Genomic DNA, 15,676 nt, shown 5'->3' on the forward strand with positions numbered 1-15,676 from the left:
GGTGGTTAATTAGCCATTAATTTGTACTTAAATTATTGCTCATCATCTGTTCTAGCTTTCTACAAACCTGTTCCATGTTTTAAAGAGATTACTGGCCCTCTTGAACAAATAGTCCTCCATAACAATCTGGTTCTTGGTGTCCACACTGTCTTCCAATTTGGTGTCGCCACCACAAACATCCAAAAAAGACGTCTGAGGATGAACTTGACCGAGCAGCCAGCACAGACATGGACTACACAAAAAGCATTGCATTAGAGAGGGATGGTGGGTAGCACATCTCTTCTGTTTAGCAACCATGATGAGAAATGATGTACAAACACTGAAGGTTCCAAAAGGATTTAGTTGTAGAACAGTCAGTGACATCAAAATAATGTCACAAAGGCAGAAGGTTTCAGTGCTGTAATGTAACCATAGTAACTCTGTACATTTATATTACCAAGCATGGACACCTCTGAATTTGATTATTTCTTTATTTATTGATACATTAGTAAAAAGATCTTTAACACCCCCCAAACACACACACACACACTCACTTATTCAAACATATCCGTTAGACAGTATTTATTATATTCCTTTATCTGTGCTGTTAGTGATGATGTTACAGCTCTAGAGACTTGCCCGGCTCTTAGCACATATTATTGATGTTCCACGCCTCTCTTGTCTCCACCCCTGCCTCTTTATTTGCCCTCACCTTCATCGTGATCACCTGTTCCTTGTTGTGTAATCATTGTCATGTAAATCATTCCATTAATAGAATATCTATTCACAATACAGTTCAAGTTTCTTAGCAAAATCAGCCTGATTGATTTCTTGGTACTTCATAAAGTCAATGATGCCATTCATCCAAACAAGGTCCTTGAGTAATAACAGCCCTAAAACATATGCATTACTATGAATCTTTCAATGCCAAACTCACATTGTTTGTCAGCAAGAAGCTCTACCTTTGTCTCATCTGACTGTAAAACCCTTTTCAGCAGTGTTTAGTAAACTCCAGGTATTTAGGTTTGTGCTTAGATAAAAGAACATTTCCAGCTATAATAATTCCAGGCAGATTTATTAAAGCACAAACAGTTTTACATTTCTAGATTATTCCCTTTGTAACAGTAAATGTGGACATTTTTAGGTGTGTAGCTACTTTTTATGGTCGGCCAGTAGCTCACACACTTTTTTACACGTTTCTTCAATTAAAGGTTGGATTTTTCTCTCTTATTAATGTCTCTTATACTGTATCTTATTAATCAGAAAAAAACCTTTTTTATACCTGTCCCTACTAAAGAAGCCAATAATTGAATTGACTGAAGATGACTGTATACAAATAAAAACAAAAATATGCCTGGAAAAAGTAACCTAGAAGATGCAATAAGTACAACGCGTCATACTGTTTTTTAATAGAATTGTTTATTGTACAAGTTGATGATCCCAAAACAGTACTTGCAGTACTTAAACATTAAAATGTAAAATAAGTACACCCTATTCATATCAGAGTAAGAAAAAAAAAAAATATATATTTTTGCATCAAGCATTTCTGCATGAGAAAAACAGATCGTAATTGAATATCAACACCCATTCACTTACATTCAGCAAAATATTGTACATACAACCCTTTATAAACTGACAAGAAAAAAGAGGATTTAAAAGCAAGTATGAAACTGTCAGTGATTCTTACATAGTAATTTGGGCGGTGGTAAGTGGGTAGCACTGTCGCCTCACAGCAAGAAGGTCCTGGGTTCGATCCCCAGGTGGGGCGGTCCGGGTCCTTTCTGTGTGGCGTTTGCATGTTCTCCGCGTGTCTGCGTGGGTTTACTCCGGGTGCTCCGGTTTCCTCCCACAGTCCAAAGACAAGCAAGTGAGGTGAATTGGAGATACTAAATTGTCCAGGACTGTGTTTGATGTAACCTTGTGAACTGATGAATCTTGTGTAATGAGTAACTACCGTTCCTGTCATGAATGTAACCAAAGTGTAAAACATGAGCTTAAAATCCTAATAAACAAACATAGTAATTCCAGCAAGTTATATACAATCTTATGCAAACATTTGGACACCCCTAGATAAATTCCATGTTTTGCTGATATGAAACTTTTATATGGCATTGCCTGCACATTTTTCCTTCACAATTGCTATCTATTTGCGAAAATGTACATAAAAAAAATCAAATATTAAATATGCAGGTATTTGTATTCAATACATTAAATATGAGCAAATGAACAGTAATTGCACTTTAAATAGTGTGGAGGATTATTTTCAGTAGAGAATGTGCATATACAGTAGTGTCCTGCTTTAACTGTAATATAACTGTGAGTACTCTTTTTCTTTAAAGTCTGATTTTCTGCAATGATATGTGCCAAACGGAAACAAATGATTTGTATTTTGGTATGCTTTAGATTCAGAACTTTATAGATTGCCTTTACTAAAATTGGTTGGTGCTAGGCTGAATTGGCAACTGAACTATACTGCATGTATGCACATCTCTAGCCAGCTAGTCAAGTGCCGGTAAGCATGCTTATTTGACTTTGTAAACTTACTTTATAAAGTTCATTTTATTTATTCAAATGTGTTCACATTAGCAACATTTTAATCTTAATTGTCATAATTTCATAAGAATCATGTCCACATGCCATTTGTTTTATTTGTTTATTAGGTAATTTCTAATATCAGCAGCTAGCTAATCCTGTAGCTAAATGTACTATGTGAACTGTTGAAACAATGCATTTAAACTTGTAACTTCATAAACCAAAATCATAAACCAAGCCAGTTCCAAAGTAGTAAAAAAATCTCAGTTCTTAATAAGAAATGTAAAATTGGTGCTATGCTAACAAATTTAACCCAGGTACTTATCACAACAACTATTGGATGAAGATAGTTTTCTGAAATACAGTGTTTTACTTATTTGATTTATTCAATACTTCACTGAAGTATTGCTGGTTCTTAAACAGTGGCCGGTCCAGCATTTGTGCAGTTCCAAGTCTTTTGCCACAAGCAGAGCGGCAGTTTTGATCATCCTCACTTGCGAGCATTATCATAGTTGGCAACAAACCAATCACAGGTCTCCTTGATAGCTGTGGAAAGAAAGTAAAAGACAAGAAAATGAAAACAGTGCTGTAATGCAGAAAATGCAGCACTACTTGACCTTGTGGTTTTAAAACAATATATGCAACAAGCTCATGGTCATGCAATAACAGCACATTCAGCAGACAGAACATTATTTCCTCAGTATTCTTCAGCAGTTTCATTCTATCATTTCAGCTTAGTTTTAGCTTTAAAATTCACACTCTGTATTACTCTTGTATTGGTCTAGTTTAGGGTTCAAATAGTTTAGGGATATATTCTAAGTGTTTCGAAGTCATAGACTACAGCCGAAATCGCATACTTCCATACTGAAGAGTACAAGAATGCAGTATGCGAGAGGGCATAGTGTGTCAGAATACGTAGTATTAATTAAACAGTATGCAGCCATTTTTGTCCAATAATCTATCCCATAATTCAACTGGTGCGGCAAAGGCGTTCCAAGCGGAAAAAGAAAGATGACGAAAAGAGGAGAGTTGGATTAAGACAAAAATTTAAAAATGTTATGATTAAGTACAACCCAGAATAATGGTATGAGTAGCTTTGTGAAGATCGACAGAATTAATTTTGTCTGTTTTTTAAATTGTTATAACTGCATCACGTGACGTTGGTAAGATGGCGGACATAGTATGTACAAGGTAGTTTGCATACTGTACACTTATGTACTGAAAGAGCTTACTGCTTTACTGGCCGAGCAGTGCACACTGCCTCAAATTTAGTATGTACTGCTTAAGTATGCGATTTTTAACGCAGCTATAGTCTTTTGCCTTTAGCCTAGAAATCCATTTTTACAGTGTGCTCTCCCTAGTGTTCATAGTATGTTTTGTCAAGTGTGTTAACCTTCTTATGTGGTCAAAGTACCTATCTTCTTTGTTGTACCTGTTATTTGAGCTTGTTTTTCAATAAAATAATAATAGGTCATAATAGGACTTAGACTAACAGACGTAACACTGCAGAAGTACTGATTTTATGCCCTCAAACTTTTGCCAGTGATTTAAGGAAGGATCTTTCTTTGCTGGACTGAAATTTGGGCATTGCTTTTGTTTTGATTACATTTCTCAATGCATGAAAATAAGTTGAAGCTTTTTTTGTTTTTTTTGCATTTCCCCCCCAATTTTCTTCCCAATCTAGTCGTATCCAATTACACGAATGCATTACGCTTCCTCTACTGACTGAAGAGAGCTGCGACTAACACACGACCCCTCCAACACGCGTGCAGTAGCCGACAGCATCTTTTCACCTGCACGAGACGAGATCATACGTGGATCAGCAGAGGTCGTAATTGCATTCGTTATGAGCAATCCCCTCCGGCACACTCACTTGAACAACAAGCCAATCATTATTTGTGTAGGTAAGACATTGCTCTAATTCAGGGGTCACCAACCTTTTTGAAACTGAGTGCTACTTCAAGGGTACTGAGTAATACAAAGGGCTACTTGTTTGATACAAACTTCCTGAATAACAAAGTTGCATGGTTGACCTTTAATGATATTATTATTATTAACAATAATAAATATTTATATAAGAGATATAGGACCTCCCATTGATTGATTAGTTTTTAACGCCATACCGACACACTGTGGTCATTTATACGGCGGTTAGGACCTCCCAAACTGAAAAGGTTTTCTTATTCTTTATAAAAAAAAAAACACATCTTGCTCCCCATCGTAGCTGCGCTCGCTTGCTTGTCTCAGCAAAGAGTGAGGTTTGTCTTGCGCACGATATAGAACTTCAACTTCGCCCCAGACAAGATCAAAGTTCATACATACATGAAACATTTTTGTTCTTAAAATTTTATATTCAGTATTGTCATTTTTAAATCTACATCGATGTGAAGTATTAATGGCTCAAAAAGAACAGCAACACAAATTTTAGACAGAGCTCTTTAGTCACTAGTGCTATTTTTAGAACATGCCCTGCGGGCAACTCATGTGGTCCCTGCGGGGAACCAGATGCCTGCGGGCACCGTGTTGGTGACCCCTGCTCTAATTGGTCTAAAATGCCAGCCTGCATTCTGACAAGGACCAAAAAAGGGAGCATATTTCACCAGTACTGGCATCATTGCATTGATTACATGTAGCTTTTAGGGTTTTAAGATCTTGTCATACCAAACAGTGCACAGAAAATGTCCCAAATGTCCATAAAGGTTACTTAGTAGTCCCTAAGCAGAAACAAAAGGGATATTGTGCTTTTGCAGTTTGTGCTCCTAAGTTATGGATATAGTTTGTCCTTGGATATTAGACTTGCTGTGTCTATAGAGTTGTGTTTGCCTTTGTGAACGGACACATCTTGTGTTTCTGATATTGTATGCAAAATGTACATTTGTATTATGTTTATTTTATTTTTTATTGTTGTAAAGTCCTTTGTAGTACTTTATATCTTGAAGAAAGTGCTATATAAATAAATGTTAATTTACTAACAATATTAATGCCCATGGTTTTAACACATGATGTCTAACAGGTTCATGGTCAGGCGTCCCCAAACTTTCAACCATATAGTGAACATGTATTTCTTGACTATAACTTTTTTTTAAGCTTCAGTTGCCCCAGATGTAATTACATAAGATAAACAAGTATCTAGAACACAAAAAACTTTATTTATTAAAGTTTAAAAGTCATGTCCTTCCGTGTTGCCATTTTGGCCACAGGAAGCAGAGCGGTGCAGATAACTGATGTGGCAGTTTCTCCTAATTGACAATCACCTGCGCCTTGTTAAAGTTAATTGGCTCCAGGTGGGAGTTTTTGTATACATCATGGTTTCTCCCTCTTGTATTTGCCAGATCAATTATACCAGGCTGCTCGGTCCGGTTTAGTTCACTGGTGCGTGACGCCAGCATACATATTTCTTTCTGGGAACTCAGCCTGTCATATTGTGACAACATGTTCTGCACTATCCCTGTTCTATCCGATTTCTCATACCTGCCAGTTCAATTATACTGGGCTGCTTGGTCCAGTCCAGTTCACTGGCGCATAATGCCAGCATACATATTTCTTTTTGGGAACTCAGCCTGTCATATTGTGACATGTTCTGCACTATCCCTGTTCTATCCAATTTTTCATACCTGCCAGATCAATTATACTGGGCTGCTCGATCCAGTCCGGTTCACTGGCGTGTGATGCCAGCATACATATTTCTTTCTGAGCCTGTCATATTGTGACAACATGTTCTGCACTATCCCTGTTCTATCCGATTTCTCTGTTACGGGCAGCAGCTTTTTGTGTTTTTCAATTGTTATTTTATTTTGGCCACCTTAAGTATTTGTGATTGTTCCCTATTTTTAGCCACAGTATTGTTCTGCCTTGATTAAACACCCTGCATTGGATTCATTTTGCAGGTGAAAGGTTTTACCTCATGCTTCAGAATAAAATGTTTTTGTTTTTTTTTGTAAAATTTCTCTTTTAATACATGTGTTCTCAGTGTGTATGTGGGGGTAAATACATTCAGTTGTAAACCCGTGTGTATGGATTAATATTTACCTGTTCGGAATGGCGTGAAGTTAAAGTCAGGAAGGTATTTGCAAAGTTTTGCATTGCTGGCTGTTTTTTTAAACTGACCATCAGCTTTATTTGTGTCATACTGAACAAAGAATGTCAAGGCTAATGTGAGAAAGGCATGCAGCGCTACAGCTGCTTTTCAGTACAGCTCTGTAAAAAAGTTCACCACCTGTGTAAAGATGCAGCCGCTGGCTTCACACGTCAGAAAAGGTGTGTGCTAGTCCATGGCACTCCTCAGCAGGCAGAGAGTGCACATAGTATTTAAGTATATTCAAATTGGGACAATGCAAATAGAAGGAAGAATTCAAACAAATAAACAAACGTGCTGGATCAGCCCAAAACAAAAGCCTTGTTTTTGGCTGACATCTTTACTTAATTATTGCAGCTTTAATTTTCACAAGCTTTGCCTAAATAGGAACAGTGATCAGTCATGGATATGGCTTGAGATCTGTCAGTTGACCATGTACTTACGTTGTATTTAATAATTTTAAAGGCTTGTTTAAAGCTTATATAATTAAGGGTCTGGTTAGTTTTTGCAAAAGTACACTGTATGACCAAATGTATGTAGATAATTCTAATTATTGAGTTCTGGGAATTCAGTCATACCAATTACAAACAGGTGTATAAAATCAATTATCATTATTAACTAAAATACAACCCCGAATCAGAAACAGTTGGTACTAGGGCTGAAACGATTCCTCGAGTAACTCGAGTAAATCGATTACTAAAAATCATCGATTCAAATTTTTTGCATCGAGGAATCGTTTAATCCGCACAACCATATACAGCTCACGGTGTTTTACACGGACGACTTTCACTTTTGCGCAGCGTGTTTAACGCTGTGTGCAGGTGACGTGAAGAATCTGAGGGCTGCGTCCCAAATATCTTAAACATAAACAGAACTTAACAGGACTTAATCCGGGTTCTTTTTGCGGACAGTTTAATGAACACTACGTATTTGGACACGTTCGCCGCTCCTGCGAACTGAACGTATCAATTTAGGACGCAGCCGAGATTTGATAGCGCGGACTGCAAAATATAGAGAGAAAATAGCGAACAGGAGGAGACTGGACAGAGAAAACCACAGAAAGTTTGAGATCATTTTAAGCTAATAAAACTAAAACTCAGTATAACATCCACACCATCAGAGCGTCGTGTTTACTTTACTCATGTTTACTGACTTTACTTCGTTTCAACCACCACAGGCTTTTATGAAGATTTAGGCAAACACACACCAGATCTACCTCATCTAGAGACACAATCCTGACAGATTTTTATCCCCCTACAAACACCACAAAACCTCCCAACAAAATATTAAAGCTTTATGTTCTCCGTGAGCTGTAGCTGAAACTTTGAGTTTTGAAAGTTGCACAAATTACAGGCTTATGTTCATGTATTTTTGTTTATTATTATTTATTACTTGATGACCTGATGTTTCAGGTTGCCTGTTTACATTTTAAAAGTAAATTGATTTATTTTTGATTTATTTATTTTTGCATTTAAATTTTTTTAAACTGTCCTGTATGCAAGGAATACAAATGTACAGTTTGGTTTAAGAAACATGTCTTATTTAATCTAATATGTATTTGTTTTTGCTCTTTGTTAAAGCAAAAGTATTTCTTATCCGATTACTCGATTAATCGCTGGAATAATCGATAGAATACTCGATTACAAAAATAATCGATAGTTGCAGCCCTAGTTGGTACAGTATGAAAAATGCATATCAATGCCCATTTCAAAATGAAAAGTCCTACAAGCTCATGGTTAGGTGTCCACAAAGATTCCCCCAATTCCAGCACATGATCACTAAATGCCACAGATCACTCTAATGGCTAAAAGGATACAACCACTTCTCCTTTGAACCCCAGAGCTTCAACAACCGCCTCTGCTGCTTCCTTTATTGACACCTCATCTTCCTCTCCAACTGGTCATGAGATTTAAAACATTCTTTACATATAGAACACTTGCAATTTATTTTATTTTATTTATGTGTATAGTGCATACCTGACAATATGATGGGCTCCACTTCATTATATTCCCTCAGTACCCAAAGAAAGAGTCGAGCAAGATCGAGTGAATAAATAAACTGTCGCCGTGGACGACCAGAACCCCAAACCTGCAAAGCTGTCTCCTCCCCTAGCACACACACATAAACAAATATTTGATTAAATCTGAAATATTTGATTAAATGCCACATGAGTGGCAAAACACAAGTCCCCCTAGCCATACACTTAAATTACCACAATGTGAACAAACCACCACCCCCAACTCATGCCGGCAATTGCAAAGGCAGCTGGAAGATATCCCGTCTGACCTTGCCTTCCTCAAACACAGCCAACTGCATTTGCGTGGACACCAACCAGATAGGTCGTTCTGCTGGTTTTGTTTGTTTGTTTATTAGGATTTTAACGTCATGTTTTATACTCTTTGGTTACATTCATGACAGACACGGTAGTTACTCATTACACAGTATTCATCAATTCACAAGGTTATCTCCAGTTAACCTCACTTGCATGTTTTTGGACTGTGGTGGGAAACCGCAGCACCCGGAGGAAACCCAAGCAGACACAGGGAGAACATGCAAACTCCACACAGAAAGGACCCGGACCGCCCACCTGGGGATCAAACCCAGGACCTCCTTGCTGTGAGGCGACAGTGCTACCCACTTAGCCACTGTGCTCGTTCTGCTGGTATTCAAAGCCAACTAGTAATGGCTTTTATTACACTAAAAAAGTGTATGTTTCGTAGTTTAAAAAAAGGCTTAGATATAAATTCTGTAAATATTAACTATAGTTTACTTAGGTAAACAAACATTTTGTAAAGACATATTCAAATACGGAACTATATCCGCCACTTTGCGTCTTTAAAAGTGGCCACGCTTAAATATTAAACAAAACTTCACTGTTAAGCAACATCAGACTCAAAGAACAAAAGCTTTAGACAGAAATATAAATGAGAGGAATTTTCCTGAAGTGTGAACAATAAGCACCAGTACATCCTGTTCAGCAAAAAATAGTACACACTTACTACGTACAGTGGTCAAATATGAAAATAATCATTACACTTAGACCAAATATTAAAATTACATACAATTAAATGTGATACAGATATAGAATGTAAACATTCAAATGTGCCAAATACATAAAAAAATCAGTTCAAATCCTTAATGCAAACACAGTCATGGACAATTTTGTATCTCCAATTCACCTCACTTGCATGTTTTTGGACTGTGGGAGGAAACCGGAGCTTCCAGAGGAAACCCACGCAGACACAGGGAGAACATGCAAACTCCACACAGAAAGAACCCAGACTGCTCCACCTGGGAAACGAACCCAGGACCTTCTTGCTGTGAGGCGACAGTGCTACCCACTGAGCCACTGTGCCGCCCTTTGCTGATTATGTAGTTTGTAATAAAAAAAAAAGTGTACTACATTTGAGAAAAATGCAAAATTAAAGCATGTCCACTAGTGGTCTCAGACTTTTGGCTTGGCCTTCACTGTATACGTGTACTCTCAGCAAGAAAGGTACGCCTATCTGGTCATACATTCATTTATTATTTCATAAACTTTACTTACCATACAGATGACCTTTAAGGGTATACAATTTTTCATCATCTGTAACCCAATATATTAAAGAAATTGCACATCCCTTTAAGACCCCCACTCAATACCATCTTAGTGTGTGTTGTTTTGGTATAAATGCATAAAGGGCATCAGTGTTGCTGGGATTCTCTTTCATTTCATTACATTTTGATCAACTGCTTTATCCTAACCAGGGTTAAGGCGGGTTTGGTTTTACTGGGAAACCCTGGCGCAAGGCAGGAATGGCATGAGCAGGGCGCCATCCCCCCTCAGGCATAGCTGATCAAGTATTTGCAGACCCCCAGCACTGGTGGTGGGCAAGCATAATAGACCACTGCGGTACACGAGCATTGTGATGTTGGGATTTAAAAAAAATCCCATTACAATGCTATGAGAAGAATAGTGCTTTAAACAAAAATATAAAGTCAACAGCATAATGTGATTAGAAAGTGACCATGATTAAACATACAAGTTTAAGTTCAGATTTTATTGAGCCTTACTTTTTTTTATTAAAACAATGTGTTCTTACTTTGTGCTTTGTAGGTCTTGTGTATAAGTCCTGGTAGAACATGGCCATCCTCTATGTTGAAGTTGTCATGGGGACCAAACACATTTGTGGGGATAACAGCAGTGTACCGTCGACCATGCTGTTCAAAATATGCCCTGCACAAACACATAAAAGCATGCAAATGTATGCTTAAGTAAAGGAAACACAAACACGCCTTAAAATTTATCTGAGCACTTGGGTGGTGCAATGATCTAAGGTGCTAGCCCAACAGTGCAGAGTTTAAATACTAGGTGGTGGCTGGGCGCCCACACAGGGCCCTGTCTGAGCGAAGGAATAGATCAAAACTAGTGATGAATGATTTGCCTATTGTGACTTTCTACATGTGGTACAGCTCTCTATGAGATTCCACCCTGGGCAGGTGAAAATATGCAGCTCGCGACTCAGGGGCGCATGAGAGTCTCTGCTCTGGAACAGTTCTAAAAAATAAAAATGTTTACATAGTTGTACATAGGTTGTAAACCCTCTGTTATTACCTGGTCTTCTACATATTTTTATGTTAACAGATCATATCTAAGAAAAAGAGGGCATAATCATTGACAGTGGCATGCCTTTAATCAGGCAGACTCATCAGTGCCTCATCAGTGTTAATTCGTGGCATCTGGGAGAGCCCTTTAAATACTGGTTTTGTTGGCCTCTTCACTGACTCTTTGTCATCTGTTGTATAGTGTTCATTGTCACCTAAATGCTCTGAAAGGCTGGTACTTGTGTTTCTGCTGGCTCATATGCCTGTATTCTTTGATCTCTTTCAGAGGAACTCAGCCGGTGTTGCACCTCTTGGTCTCACGGTGTAGCCACCCTTTTGAGCAGAGCCCCACTGATGGATACACACTGGATGGGGGCTGTGTCAGCTGGTTTAGTTTTAAAGCCGCTCCCCTTTTTTTTTACTAAGTTCCATTTTTTTCAAGCTTGTTTTCACATGCCAGTGGATTGAGTAGCTGGCTTTTTTCTCTTTTTCTCCAACTTTTCACCCAATTATCTCCCCTAATCTAGTCATTTCCAATTACCCTGATTGTGTTACGCTTCACCTATACAACCCTCCACTGCTGACTGAGAAGCTTCGCAACTGACACACGCCCCCTCCAACATCTGTGCAGTACCGACTGCATCTTTTCACCTGCACAAGGGGAGTTCATATGCGGATCAGCCTTGAGCATGGAGAGCCACACCCTGATTAGCATCTTTCACCCACACAAAGCAGGTTTATAAGGTGAGTTGTTTCATGAATGGAGAGTCACACACTAATTTCTATTATCCCTCATCTCATTGTACAGACGCCATCAATCAGCCAGAGGAGGCCCCAACTGTAGCAGTTATGAGGAAACCCTGTTCAGCCATTGCCCTGGCACCTACACACACACAGCCAATCATGTGTCTGTGTAGGCTCCTGGCTGGCTGATAGCAGAGCTGAGATTTGAACCTGAGAGCTTGAGATCTCAGCAGTGGTGGGATAATCTACATACTTATAATCTACTGACATTACCTTGGAGACACTGATTTTACATACATTTAAAAACATTTCTGGAAATGTTAGGACATTTTGTAAAATGCATTTAAAACAAAAAATTTGTGTTTTATCAATTTACTAAGAATTATTTAACTGACAAAAGTACAAAGAAAATACTTTAAATGTTTTGACTAACCAAGCACCAAAGGTTAAGTCTGCAATGAATGATGTATTGTGACTCACCCCTTTGTGCTAAACTTTGTAAGATTATTGTAAAACCAGTTTAAAAACATAACAGTGCAAATTATATAGGTCATTCATGATCTACTGTACTTAATATTGTTAAAAGATTCAGGGACTCTGGAGAAATCTCAGTCTGTGAAAGGTTAGTCCTGTAACATGACTTCGTGAGCCACTTTGGAGTCGTGTTATTCTACACTGCCATTTTTTGGCCGGCAAAGAAAGCACATAGGCGCAGATGATTGATGAAGTCACCTGCTTCTCATTCTAATCACTTTAGATCAGCGTGTTCTATATTTCCTGGTTTCTTTTTGCATAGAACTGCCAGCTCCTCCCTATTTTCTCTAGAACCATGATACCAGGCTTCGTATAGTCTGGTTGTTGCAGACAGCTGAAGCAGCCTGTCATATTGTGACAACCAATTCCCAGTTCTGGGCTCCGTAGTTCATTTCTGAATGTGGGCTGTGGATGTTTTTCTGATTTTCTTTTCTTATTTTGTCTCAGTCATTTTGGCCAACTTATTTATTCGTGATTGTCCCCTTGTTTGTTAGTGGCTCCAGTCTTGTACCACCTTGGTTAAACATTCTGCACTTGGATTCATTTTTCATTCTTAGGGCTTTACCTTGCACCTTAGTAACAGGGTGCGACCAACTTAGTTACAATTCCAGAAACCATTACTGAATGTGCGTGGCTTTCACACCCTAGGATGGTCATACAATGTGGATAAATATCACATGAACTCAGGAGCACTTTGGAAAACCGTCATCACTTAGCACAGTCTACCGCTATGTCAAGAAATGCAACCTAAAACTCTACTATGCAAAGAAATAAACAATACAAGGAAGTTGTGCAGTGAAGTGAAAACAGCACATAGCACTTACCTATTGTGGACATCAATCATTCGTTTAGCATAGGAATAACCAAAGTTTGATTCATGAGGAGGACCATTGTGGATCTGAAAGAGACAAAGGTAAATAAGAAAGCTTTCATTTAGTTATTTATGCAGATATACAGTATGAACAGTGGGCACCATTGCTTTTGTATGTTTGTCCTTGCAAATGTCACAGTCCTTGCTTGTTATGTCTTGAATTAGCTTAGTGTAGTCATTAGCATTAGTGCTTGTCAGAATTAGTGGTTAAAATAGCTTTGTCTGGGGATCTGTTATGTTGAGCTTCAGATTGGCATTTAGCCATTGGTATTAGCATTAGTCTTTAGCGTGGGTTAGCATAAGTTAAATTTGTCTGTGTTATTAAAGTCTTGTTCCTCAATAAACCTTTATTTATAAATTCTTTATCTTTAATAAAACACACTCTGTGTGTGTCCGCTCCTGTCCTTGTGGCCCATCATTACACCTTGTTGTTTTTTAAGTTTGTTTATTAGGATTTTAATGTCATGTTTTACACTTTGGTTACATTCATGACAGGAACGGTAGTAATTCATTACACAAGGTTTATTAGTTCACAAGATTATATCGAACACATGGACAATAAGTAAATGGACAATTTAGTGTCTCCAATTCACCTCACTTGCATGTCTTTGGACTGTGGGAGGAAACCGGAGCACCCAGAGGAAACCCACGCAGACACGGGGAGAACATGCAAACTCCACACAGAAAGGGCCCGGACCACCCCACCTGGGGATCGAACCCAGGACCTTCTTGCTGTGAGGCGACAGTGCTACCCACTTAGCACCCCCACTTTTTTTTTTTATTCAACTCTTCATTCAAATTGTCATGCTGATTATGATTTGTAATGAAACATTGTATTAAACTTGTGCTAAAAGTAAATATTTTCACTAGCCCCTCCATATCCCCCCCCATTATTCACTTTATTTACTACCTTTGTGGTAGTCATCTACTAAGAATTAAATTTTCGTTATTAACAAAAATCAAGGCAAGAATACAAACCATAGTCTCATCAATGGGGTATGTCGTTTTATCAGGGAAGATGCAGGTGGACAGACAGGACACGACTTTTTGTACATCAAACTCATGAGCCATCTGCAGTACATTGTCATTGATGTAGATGTTGTTTCTCTAAAATACAATACAATTAGTGTTCACACATGCTTTAGGTAGTACTCTTATTTATTACAATATTTAAATAAGAACTGTCACATTCTAATTTTCTATTTTTTTAATGACTTTTCGAGTCATGTTCAATTCAAAATTGCACTTGTGACCTTATGCACAGGAATGACACCCACATTGGCCAAGAAGTGCCACAGGTTAGCTTATGCTTTCACCTACAAGCCACTTATTTTTACTGGACAACTTGTACCTAAGCCTTGACCAATGAGTAGCATTGCTGATACAGCAGCAAGGAAAGACTCCCAGTCTGACCTTTCCTTCTTCAGGCAGACCTAGGAGTGCTCAAATCTAGGTCTCTGAAGTGGTGGACTAGTGCAATGAACTGCTAAACCGTCTGGTCAGGTTTGTTTTTTATTTGGAAAAAAATCTAAGAAACACTGGACTAGTGATGTCGATGTGTCTGCATCAGGCAAGGTAAAACAATTATATTTCCCAGATTGCCTTTTTAGTAATAAATCATGCAGCCTTTTAGTTTATGCCACTAAACTCAAGCAAGATAATTTCTCCAACAGCATGATACAAAATGCAATACTATTACCCTTAAAGATATATCTGAATAAGTGAGTGTATTACCCAAAAGTTTAGGTTCTGTCTCATGTTCATAAAAAGGCCGCCCACCATGGCTGCCAGATGAATGACGTGTGTTGGCCGATGTTTTTGAAACACAGCTCTTGTCTCAGCTAAATCCCTAAAACCAAGAAAAGAAACATTTTGCAACACAAACCACAAAATAATACAATATGACATTTTTAAAAAAGAAAAGGGAGAAAATAAAAGGTATTTAAACAGATACACATGGAGCTTAATACATAAAACTCGACTATAAAGTAACAACACAATTACAAACAACTTTGTTTCACTGGCTATTAGTTGTAATCAAAAGCTGGAAATGTTTTAAATGTTTTGGAGAACAGTCTAAAAAATCATGGCAGTGTCAAACATGAACAGATGTTACCACTGTTACATCTCCTTTAGTATTAATTACACTTTTTAATCATTTGGGAAATATGGATACTAACTGTTGCAGTTTCGCTAGTTTTGCCCATTCTTGCTTGATATACAACGTATACTAGGCTTGATATACAACGTATACTAGGAAACAGATCTAGATTGCAGGCAGGCCAGCCAAACACATGCACTCTGTATCTATGAAGCCAAGCTGTTGTAGTACATTGCAGAATGATCAGTAAAAACAG

General features: G+C 38.1%; 1 protein-coding gene across 2 annotated transcripts in view; it reads right to left on the reverse strand.

The window, feature by feature from the left end:
- Window positions 1-1,385: 1,385 nt before the first annotated feature.
- LOC134320541 (GDP-L-fucose synthase-like) overlaps window positions 1,386-15,676 on the reverse strand; it is a 35,955-nt gene continuing 21,664 nt past the window's right edge. For both annotated transcript variants that reach the window (XM_063001957.1, XM_063001958.1), the window contains exons 2-9: window positions 15,054-15,168; window positions 14,298-14,426; window positions 13,273-13,346; window positions 10,669-10,802; window positions 8,563-8,694; window positions 8,403-8,482; window positions 6,541-6,640; window positions 1,386-3,057 (exon numbers count right to left, since the gene is read on the reverse strand). In XM_063001957.1, coding sequence (XP_062858027.1) covers window positions 3,002-3,057; window positions 6,541-6,640; window positions 8,403-8,482; window positions 8,563-8,694; window positions 10,669-10,802; window positions 13,273-13,346; window positions 14,298-14,426; window positions 15,054-15,168 — 820 coding nt within the window. In that variant the 3' untranslated portion in view covers window positions 1,386-3,001. The remainder of the gene's footprint in view (window positions 3,058-6,540; window positions 6,641-8,402; window positions 8,483-8,562; window positions 8,695-10,668; window positions 10,803-13,272; window positions 13,347-14,297; window positions 14,427-15,053; window positions 15,169-15,676) is intronic.

The sequence above is a fragment of the Trichomycterus rosablanca genome, chromosome 9 (assembly GCF_030014385.1).
Source record: "Trichomycterus rosablanca isolate fTriRos1 chromosome 9, fTriRos1.hap1, whole genome shotgun sequence".
Lineage (NCBI taxonomy): Eukaryota > Metazoa > Chordata > Actinopteri > Siluriformes > Trichomycteridae > Trichomycterus > Trichomycterus rosablanca.